The 10,715-nt window shown below is 36.9% G+C and overlaps 2 protein-coding genes across 2 annotated transcripts; one reads left to right on the top strand and one right to left on the bottom strand.

Moving 5' to 3' along the window:
* Positions 1-1,246: 1,246 nt before the first annotated feature.
* On the bottom strand, positions 1,247-4,203 carry LOC126620156 (V-type proton ATPase subunit F). The gene is made up of 5 exons (XM_050288644.1): positions 4,040-4,203; positions 2,536-2,612; positions 2,372-2,453; positions 1,882-1,964; positions 1,247-1,690 (listed from the first exon to the last, which is right to left on the bottom strand). Exons 2-5 carry the CDS (start codon positions 2,596-2,598, stop codon positions 1,526-1,528), a joined length of 393 nt encoding a protein of 130 aa, XP_050144601.1. The 5' UTR covers positions 2,599-2,612; positions 4,040-4,203; the 3' UTR covers positions 1,247-1,525.
* A 1,881-nt stretch (positions 4,204-6,084) lies between these two features.
* Positions 6,085-9,301, top strand: LOC126618813 (GDP-mannose 3,5-epimerase 2-like). The gene is made up of 7 exons (XM_050286987.1): positions 6,085-6,238; positions 6,928-7,338; positions 7,516-7,609; positions 7,691-7,820; positions 7,911-8,043; positions 8,541-8,748; positions 8,891-9,301. The coding sequence occupies exons 2-7, from the start codon at positions 6,929-6,931 to the stop codon at positions 9,044-9,046; spliced, it is 1,131 nt and encodes a 376-aa protein (XP_050142944.1). The 5' UTR covers positions 6,085-6,238; position 6,928; the 3' UTR covers positions 9,047-9,301.
* The last annotated feature ends 1,414 nt before the right edge of the window (positions 9,302-10,715 follow it).

Genomic DNA, 10,715 nt, shown 5'->3' with positions numbered 1-10,715 from the left:
CATCGTACATCGTGCGACCAGTTTTCGTCAGGTCATATTTGTGTTTAATTTTAATAAAAAAATTTCAAAAAATTTTGTGTTTAATTTTAATAAAAAAATTTCAAAAAATTTTTAACCGCACAATACACGATAAAAGACTACAAACGAAGCCACGTTTTGAGTTTCAATTGGATGGATAATGATGCGTTGCGGCTGCTCTCCATTTGTGGATAGACACAGAACTGCCCCCACACATTTCGATGGGCCCACTATATTTGTGGGGTCCAATTAATTCTCTCTCTTTTAAGGCACTCAAAGGAAATAAAAATAGAAAGTTCCATGTTTCTGTCTTTGTGCTTACCACCACCACTAATTTATGGGTCCCCAAATATATATAAAATAATTAATTAATTAATAAAAGAATTGTGCTTTTGAGCTTGGTGGCCAGAAAAATGTTAAATAATTAATTATTAATCAATGCCTCTTTTGTATATTGGTATTTTATGAGGCCAAGGTGAAAGAAAATGGAAAGAGATTCTCATCAGGTCTCTCTCTCTCAATTTCAGGGATCAAGTAATTTGGATTTTTAAAATTTGGTCCAACGATAAAAAAAACTTTTAAAGGCTGGATCACTTCACCCTCTTTTAGTTGTTGAATCAAATTTTAAAGGTCCAGATCACTTGATTCCTAAGCTTTGAAGGAAGATATCCAGAGAGAGGGTCTCTTTCCAAAGAAAATAATGTGAAAATGGGTGGTGGCGGCTAGTTGAATATTTCTTTAATGATTTGGATTTGGATTAAATTAGTTTGATCTGCTTTCAAGCTTATCCATTCAATGATCAGTTTGTTTGTTTTAAACATAAGCTATTTCATTACGATTTACATGGAGAGCATTAACACATATTTAATATTTTTTTTTATCCGAACGTTATGTGGCGACAAATTTGTTTTATGTGAGTTGCTTTCATTCTAATCTTCCCATGTTAGCTAAATCTTACCAAGAGTGCTTGAGATCCCGCAAAACCTACCTGAAGCTGAGGTACACATGCTAAAATAGTACATCTTAACCAATCACATAATGCGTTTGAACCTTCTACACGATAAGGAAAGGTGTAATTACTTGAATCATCGTCGAATGTAAGTTGGGAGAAGTATAATTTGCTTTCTAATCCCCATCTACCGTATCAACAAGTATGTAGGATTTTTCTCTAAAGTATTGAGTTTGAAGCGTTTTTCTCTAAAATGTGATGTTATTGACGACTACCATGTGAAAATCCCCAAAAACGAGAACTTATATAAATAATGGACTTGTCCTTTTACATGGTGATTATTACAAGGAAAATAAAATGACAGATTTAAACTTGAATTGGTATTTTATAGATAAGGTTTTAGGCACCAAAGGAATCTAAATACAAAGACATACCAACCAACAGTCAGTGAGGAGCACAGAACTTGGTGTGAACAAAATGGCAGAAACATACATGGTATCGAAAGCAACACTTATTTTCCGCAACCTCTCGGGTAAAACATATCGAAAAACTTGATGATCACCGCCTTCCTGATGCCACAGATTCGGTGTTGAAGAGGTACTTCACTCGTGAAAGAACCGAGTCGTGTGCAGGGTCATAAGGATGATCCTTGGAAGGGATTTCCAAAATAGCTGGAACCGGCTTATTGTAGCTATCGACTAGAAACCTTATCATGTTTGCAACCTGGTAAGAGAAGAAAAGGGTCATTTCCTTTTGAAATAATCTTGAACCAACTTCGGAATTAGAAAAAATGCATACATTGGCATTACATAAAAAGTTTTGGCAACTGCTTGAGCACTAAGGATATTGCCTCGGTACCAGAAAAGTCGTATTCATAACAGTTGAAGAACTTTGAAGTATGAGAAAGAACTTACATATTGGCTGATCAAGACAATTGCAATGTCGTCCTTTGTCGTAAACTCCTTGAATGCATCTTCAATTTGTTTCACTGTTGTTTCTGAGAAAACCAGAAACACATACCATTAGCTTACCAAACTGTAATATGATACCTTGCTTCACTAATGAATGATGGCGGCCTATTTTTTTTGTTTTTTCTTGATAACAAGATGGGAAGGTTCACTACCGATGACCTACGGCATGTCGGGGTGTCCGACACTCCGACACTTCGGGGTCACATAGATTTTCATTTCCTCTATGTTAGTCGTTTCCTTCCCCTTGCCCAATTCCCCCTTTCATTTACCCACAGCATTAGACGGCAAAAATATCTGACTAATAGACTGCTAATCATATACCAGATTGGCATTTTGGTCCATCTGCTAACCTATCTGCATACAAATATATAGAAACAGGTGACCAGTATAGTTGCAGTTCCAACACTTGTGCATAAATAAAGTCGTAACATACTTGAATCAACAATGAGATAATTTGTCTTTCTTCGCAAGTCAACGTTACCCACTCCAGCCAGCAAAAATCCAGTTACAGTGTCCTACATGATAACCAATCGTCTCATCAGGAAGACAAATCAAGAATGCCAGAACAGATTCAGTCCAAAAATTGAGTAACCATACCTCATCAGCAATCATGGCAATGAGCGCTGAACTCTTATTGGGGATACGAGCTCTGCCGGCCATTTTAATAGTATCGACTACAACAAGAAAGAAGAAAAATGGCATCAACCACATTGAAAAGTCTAAGGCCTTGTTTGACAACTAGGACTGTACTGACTATTTCAGTCGAATATGATAAATAGTCATCGGAGAGTACCGACTAAATTAGTCGGGTGTTTGCTGCAATATCAGATTAATAACCGTATTATTTATACTGTATTTGGTACTATACCAGATAAGAGGAATTCAAACTATTATTATTTTTAAGAGAAAAATTGAAGATTTAGATGGCAGATATCACATATCCAATCGAACATATCCAAGTTCACAAAATATACCAATGCAAAAGGTAGCACATATCCAATTGAACACAAATTTAGATAGCAGATCCAAAAGTTATACCAAACCTACGAACACCCCATCAATCAAAACTGAAATTTTCAATTGATCGAAACCCATGTCGCAGCTGAAGCATAAAGGTAGCATAATGAAATTCAAAATCGAAAAATGGCAAAAACCCAAGAGCAATAAAATCATGCAAATCGAAAAAAAAAACATAGTCTTTCTGTCTCCTATGTGAAATTCTCTCAGTGCGGGCCTGCACCCCTGAAGCAAACCCCACCACAAAGGCAGCAACAAGAAACCCAGCAAAACCCAGCTTACAAATTCTCAACTTTTTTCCCCAATCCTTCTCTTTCTTCAGCTACAAAATCAGCAACCCGGCAAAAGTAGAAGGGGTTCTGAAGGATATGACCCAAAGGAGGTCAGATGGGTTCTTTAGCAATTGAAAAATTATATAATCAAATTGAAAAATTTGAGAGATAAGCAATAATTAGATTCAATCAATCGAAAGAAAATTGCAAGGAAAATACAAGGTGGAGGGCAGAACAGAGAGCAAGCGATGTGAGAGGACGGAGAAAGCACGACGAGAGGGGCAGAGAGAGCTAGAGACTGCCCGACTAAAGATGAAAGCAATCAACACAACTGAATCATTGATGCCAATGTCAATGAGAAATATAATTCACACAAGTGATATCATATTATCAGTGATTGAAAAGCGAAAAATAAAGACAATGCAGTTAGTGGGCTGTAGTTCCAAATCAGAATTTACTACTTAAAGTTAGCTGAAAAGTGATCATCCAAATTCTCACCCTGCAAACAAAATCTGGATCAAAAAATTTACACAGCTGAAACCACACACTCAAATTCTACATTCGACCAGAAAAATCAAACACCCAAATGCTCAAATCATAAATTTAAACACTGAAACCTAACGGAAACAAATAATCCAATCAGAGATCAACCAAACCAAAAACTTAACAGCAAAAAAATTAAAATTAAAATTTAGACCAAATTCACACACAGAGCAACTCCAATCCACCAGATTACAGCAGAAAAAACGAAACTTTGACAGATATAGGGGTGTAAATCGAGACGTATCAAATCAATTTGGGAATTAGCATACCTCTAGGGTTTGAATCCGAGCTTCCGATTCAACTTCGCAGTGTCAAATATCCTCTTTCCGGTGGTTTATTTCGTGCGATTTCTAGTTGAGATCGGATATCTAATTATTTTTATTTTTTTATTTTTCATTAAATGTTCATCAGTTACGCGCCAATAATGTAAAGCCCAACGGGCTCATAGTTTCCTTTGAGTTGCGTGCTTATGTAAGCCCAAACGGCCCACTCTTTCGCTTGGGGTGCAAAAACAAAGCCCAGAATTATTTTACCAATTTTTTTTTCTTTTTATAAAATTAAATACAAGACTTTAAATGCACATGGAAATTTCTTTAGCTCTCCTGCATTTTTTTTGCAACTAATAATTAAGTTTATAGGACTTTTTTTTTTGGCGGTTTCAGAAAGTTTATGGTGAGGGAAGTTACTTCATCTCAGGGTCAAAACATACCACAAAGTTTTTCGAAAACGTACACGAAATCTTAGAACTTAATAAGACATTTTGGATAGTAATTACATATGAGATCGTTGTGAAATACATTTAAAATAACTAAAAGTGTTTTTAATTATTTTAAAAACGCTTTATGGTAAAAATACTTTAATCAATTCTTAATAAAATACAAGTAAATTTTGAAAAACAATTATAAATGCTTTTGAAACGCAAAACAATTAAATTTTGAAAAACAATTATAAATGCTTTTGAAACGCAAAACAATTTGTTTACTTTAAAAATCAGTTTTTACCAAAAATATAAGTAAATTAAAAAAAAAAAACACTACAATTACTGTTAGAAAGCAAAAATAATTTCTTAAAAAACATAATCACTTAGTACTACGGTCTGGTGGTATTCCTCTTCGCTTGTAAGTGTGAGGTCTTAGGTTCAAATCTTGTAAATGACGAATTTGATACCAAATTAGGTTGTCTATTGTGTGACTTAGCTCAATTCCCTCTCCTCTTAGTGTAAAATATATTGTTGTGTGTGTGTGTGTGTATAACACTAGCATAAAAACATGGAAAAGGATCCTGGTCGGATCATTTTTCTAGGAATTATAAGGATCCTACAATCATGCGAATTATCGTATATCGTGCGAAATCCTTAGGATCCATAGAAAAAGGATCCTCGCCGAATGGTTTTCCTAAAAACATGGAAAAGGATCCTGGTCGGATCATTTTTCTAGGAATTATAAGGATCCTACAATCATGCGAATTATCGTATATCGTGCGAAATCTTTAGGATCCATAGAAAAAGGATCCTCGCCGAATGCTTTTCCTAAAAACATGGAAAGCTGCTAACATAAGAGGACCTTCCGAGTAATTTCCTTTGGACCCCAACAGAAAAAGGATTTTTCACTTTCAGTCATCTTTCTAGTTTCTAGGAACTTTCTCCTTATTGACCAAAAAACAAAAGGAACTTTCTCCTTTGGAATGTGGTGGGCCCCATCGATCATTCCCCTTCCTTTCAGTTGGATCCGCATACGCAGCCACGCCAGGATTTTAACAATTTAGCGCCTACAGAGTGATTTGAGGGAGCGAACTTGGGCATAAGTTTTCGAAAAAAAAAAGATACAGTTTTGGTAAAAAAAGAAAAAGAAAAATAATATACTGAGAGAGAGAGATTCGAACTCGATTGTAAAAATACTAAAGTGATCATATTTTTTAGCTAAATTGATTTGAAATATGTGATAAATTTAGTAATCTAATTCAATGATCAAAATTTAACAGTAAAAAATTTTAACGTACAAATTCATCGTACTTGAATAATATTTTTAATTTACAAGACAAACTCTAACTTAATTGCAAGACGATAATATTTTTAACCAACTAACTTTGCGATTGTGCAAGTTTTGTATAGACGCCCTCTCTCTCTCTCTCCATTACAAGTGGCATCAGATTGTTTGCTGTGTCCCAATAATCTAAATTTGTCCCAACTTTTAACAGTCATTTAACAGAAATCTTATTTTTGGACTAAATTTGCTAACATTCTAGACTATAGGGGTTTAATTCCTAATTTTTTCACCACGGAGGTCATCATGCAAGTGTCATATGACCAAACAATCCAATTTAGCCTAATCTATATATAGCAGCAGAGCTTCACAGGCTGAGAGGCCAAATACCCATATCATATCCCCTTTCATCCCTTCCGAGCCCAACATTTTGCTTCTCATTTTCTTATCTCAACTTCTCAAAGCTTCAAACTTTGCTCTGTCCAGGTAAAATTCCCAACTGGGTTTCTCTCACTTACCCTCTTCTCTCTTCTCTTTCTCTCCCATGCTGGTTCCAATTGTTGTAACGTTTGATGGGTTTTCTGGGTTGTAACATTTAATGGGGTTGTTTCAATTGTTTGTATAGTGGCTGTTGTGGTTGTTAAACTTGTTCATAACACCATTCCTTTTGTTTGCTTGAATTCTTGGTATTTTGGTAGGTTGTGTGGCAGGGTTGTATGCTAAAATTTCATTCCTTTTTATAAACTGAGAGATAGGTACTTGATTTTAGCAAAATCTTGAAGATATATTTGTTTTTTCATGTAATTTGATGATGTTTTCATTCGGGTTGGTTCTGAAATGGTCAATTATAATCCTGCTGGTTATACTTTTTTTTTACATGTTAATTTATAGAGATTTTGATGCTAATTTTGTTTCTGTAGGTACTGGTTAAATTACTATACTCTTTTCCGAATTTGCTAAAATTTTATGGGGGGTTAAATTTTCTTCATTTTTTAAATTTCTATGCAATATCTACTCACTGGATATGGGTTTTAATTAGATGGTTCTGAATATGATATTAAGTAGCAGTTATGTCGGTTAGTCTTCCTATTTGCAGTTTTGGGTTTTGTTGTTTTCATGGAGGTAAATTGTAGTGCGAAAGTGGTAATCTTTTTCCCATGTGTATAATCTTTCAGAATGGGAACTGCTGGTGAAACTAAGTATGGTGCGTACACTTATGAAAACCTCGAGAGGGAACCTTATTGGCCTTCTGAAAAGCTCCGAATTTCCATCACCGGGGCAGGTGGCTTTATCGCGTCCCACATTGCCCGTAGATTGAAGAATGAGGGTCATTACATCATTGCTTCTGACTGGAAGAAGAATGAGCACATGACTGAAGATATGTTCTGCCATGAATTCCATCTTGCTGACCTCAGGGTCATGGATAACTGCTTGAAGGTTACTAAGAATGTTGACCATGTGTTCAACCTCGCAGCTGATATGGGCGGAATGGGCTTCATTCAGTCCAACCATTCTGTCATCTTTTATAATAATACCATGATTAGCTTCAACATGGTTGAAGCTTCTCGGATCAATGATGTGAAGAGGTTTGTTGTCCTAAACTTGGTACATTTCATCCTTTGTTGAAATTCGTATTTTGACTGAGATGTATGAATTCATATTGTAACTATTGTTTGAGTTTGAAAATTTGGATCTTATCTCCAAAATGCTTAATGATATACTCAAATACTCAAATTCTCTATCTGTTATATGGGTTTCTGCAGGTTTTTCTATGCTTCAAGTGCTTGTATTTATCCTGAATTTAAGCAGCTGGAAACCAATGTGAGCCTAAAGGAGTCTGATGCTTGGCCTGCGGAGGTATATAACATTACGGTTATGATTTTTTACTCTAGTACTGATTGTGTTAAATGAATTTACTCGTCTTACCTTTATTTGTAGCCTCAAGATGCTTATGGCTTGGAGAAGCTTGCAACTGAGGAATTGTGCAAGCACTACACAAAAGACTTTGGAATTGAGTGCCGTATTGGAAGGTTCCACAACATTTATGGTCCTTTTGGAACCTGGAAAGGTGACTTGAATTGCAATTATAGCTGACTGGTATGCATGGTCTTTTTGCTTTTTGGCCTAATTTTGTTGCTTCCTTGTATCTGTTGTATAGGTGGAAGGGAGAAGGCTCCTGCTGCTTTTTGCAGAAAGGCACTCACTGCCACTGATAAGTTTGAGATGTGGGGAGATGGACTTCAGACCCGATCCTTCACTTTTATTGATGAATGTGTAGAAGGTGTTCTTCGGTAAGAACCTTATTGTTATTACTACTTTTTCGCTCCAAACTTTCTAGCCGAAAACACTTCTTTTGAGGCTTTAAGCTTCAAAATTCTTTGACTTTCTTAGATGTTGTTGTCAATTGTTTTTTCTGTTTCACAAGGCTTTGTGGAGTCTAGTTCAGTTGATTGTGATAAAGTCAGCATATAAAAGGATTTGGTTTTGAATCTTTGCATTATAGTGTAAGTTCTTGCTGAAAGTGTTATGAGGGAGTTTCGCGAGTAATTGGATGAGAGTGATAGATATGAAGACAAATGAATATATTACATTGTTGAAATCTCATTTTGTTATGCGTTCGATTCATTTCTTCAGAACCTTACAACATTGTATGGTAGATTAACGTGGCCCTTGTACAAAAACTTCCATTATTTGTTTTTCTTGGGCCAAATTTTATTAGGTATATGTTGTGTTCCGCATGTAAACCCCTTTATAATTTGTAATTTATGTCTTCTCTTTTATGATTTAGGTTGACGAAGTCAGACTTCCGTGAGCCAGTGAATATTGGAAGTGATGAGATGGTTAGCATGAATGAGATGGCTGAGATGGTTCTTAGCTTTGAGGACAAGAAGCTGCCTATCCAGCACATTCCTGGGCCAGAGGGTGTCCGTGGTCGTAACTCGGACAACACGCTGATCAAAGAGAAACTTGGCTGGGCTCCTACCATGAGGTTGAAGGTAAACAGCATGAGAGTACCCATTCTGCAGTTTCTTAATGCCATCAAGATTCTTTAAAGTCGGGGGTTACTGGTGTTGAATTTGTGTTTGCTCCCTGTTTACGGTATAATTTGAACATACATTTTCTTTTTTATTCGTGTAGGATGGTCTGAGAATTACATACTTCTGGATCAAGGAACAGATTGAGAAAGAGAAGGCACAAGGTGCTGACCTCTCGGTGTATGGCTCATCTAAGGTTGTCGGAACCCAAGCCCCAGTTCAACTTGGTTCGCTGCGTGCTGCTGATGGTAAAGAATGAAGTGTTCGGAACAGCCTTGAAACTGCACTGGAAAAATATAGTATTCCGCAGATCTGGTTATGACATTGCCGCGCGTATCTATGTGCACGGACAATAAGCAGGGAAGCTTTTATTCCCCTTTACATTGTACATCTAGTTTCTTAGATTAAATCTTCTACCTTAGGAGTGCCTTTATATTTTGTTTCCCTTTCTGAATCATTTTTCGGTTTATGTGTTGTACTCTATTTCCTGAATAAGATTTTGTTTCGGGTTCAATACCGTGATCTTTCCCCAATGTTGAGACCGGCCGCTTTCAACCAGCGTGCCATCTGCAATATTCTTGTCTGAATTATGCTGTTCTATGTTTGCAAAAAATGATCTTTGGTAGCTTTACTTCTGCTCGTTTCTGCCTGTAATTCGTAACCCCTTTCCTTTCCAAGAGTATTCGAATGATATTGCTTTTCAAGATTTGGTAGGGTTTATGCTTCTTGTTGCTGTCTTGTTATTTAAAACTAACAAAGTTGCTGGAAGCCGGAAATATAGCTTGGTATACCAAGTATCACAATACAAGTGGTTAAAAGGTTTTTTTTTTTCAAGTATCCAACTACTTGTATTATGACACTTGGTGAATCGGGCTGTGTTCCCGGCATACTGAAAAATCTCTCAAGATTTGGAGCTTCATCTTTTTGGTGGCTCCAACCATTATATTATTAGAACATAGGCCTCTACATTTTGCATACAATCAGAGATATATTCCTCTCTCATAATGAGAAATATAGAAAGAGAAGGATATATGACCAGAGATAGCCAAGTATCTATCGTTTGTCGTAAAAACGTTGCGCATCTCAATCAAGCTCAAGACTTGAATACATATTATAGGGAAGTGATTTTTACACTCCCCTTTTGTCTTTCTGCTCTACCCTACAAGTTTTTGTTTCATCGATTCATCGTTAATTTATTCAATTTCGTGGCTAGAATCGAGAGGGGAAGTTTAAGAGTAAAATATGAGAATATGAGTGTAGCAATCGTTCTCCAGAACAATTATACAAGATATGTACTTTTTAAATTCTTTGAAGCAGAAGAAATTATAGTCTTTGGTGAGATGAGTACTTAGAAGTGGAAATCAGCTTCCATTTTACGCATGTTATCAATGCTCGGCTACGACCGGTGGGGGAGTCTCGTTGGGTGTGTGTGACAGGAGTGTATGGAACTGCTATTCGGCAGGAGAAAGCACAATTTTGGGAATGGATGACTACTTATTTTCGATCCTCTAGTGTTCCTTGGTTGTGTGGTGGGGACTTCAATGAGTTTCTTTGGGATTCTGAGAAATCTGGTGGCTCGGCTGTTCTGTGCAATAGGCCTTAGTATCTGGCTACTTTTATGCATACAGTTAAGCTACTTGATCTTGACTTCAATGGTTCCCCCTTTACTTGGCGTGGTACTCGAAATGGTGAGTTGGTGGAAGAGAGATTAGATAGGGCACTTTCAAATCAGTTATGGCAGGTGTCATGGCCGAACACTATGGTCATTCATGGTACTGTGTTAGGTTCGGACCATTGCTCTATTAGAGCAACTCCACCCTTGGTGGTTGCTCGGGGTACAGGCGAAGGGAAAGGGCCCGAGGGCCGGTGGATAGGCCTCCAACGTTGGGCAGCTCGAGTGAAGGTGGGAGCCCGAGGCCAGACCCGTG

The sequence above is a fragment of the Malus sylvestris genome, chromosome 4 (assembly GCF_916048215.2).
Source record: "Malus sylvestris chromosome 4, drMalSylv7.2, whole genome shotgun sequence".
NCBI lineage: Eukaryota > Viridiplantae > Streptophyta > Magnoliopsida > Rosales > Rosaceae > Malus > Malus sylvestris.
This window is presented reverse-complemented; position numbering and strand designations above follow the sequence as displayed.

Excerpts from the sequence above, each read along its gene's own strand:
- LOC126620156 (XM_050288644.1), bottom strand. The coding sequence starts at position 2,598 with ATGGCCGGCAGAGCTCGTATCCCCAATAAGAGTTCAGCGCTCATTGCC. Across the intron at positions 2,454-2,535 it reads TTGCCATGATTGCTGATGAG|GACACTGTAACTGGATTTTT; the intron begins GTATGGTTACTC and ends GTTATCATGTAG. Across the intron at positions 1,691-1,881 it reads TTGTCTTGATCAGCCAATAT|GTTGCAAACATGATAAGGTT; the intron begins GTAAGTTCTTTC and ends TTCTCTTACCAG.
- LOC126618813 (XM_050286987.1), top strand. The coding sequence starts at position 6,929 with ATGGGAACTGCTGGTGAAACTAAGTATGGTGCGTACACTTATGAAAAC. Across the intron at positions 7,339-7,515 it reads CGGATCAATGATGTGAAGAG|GTTTTTCTATGCTTCAAGTG; the intron begins GTTTGTTGTCCT and ends GGGTTTCTGCAG. Across the intron at positions 7,610-7,690 it reads CTGATGCTTGGCCTGCGGAG|CCTCAAGATGCTTATGGCTT; the intron begins GTATATAACATT and ends CTTTATTTGTAG.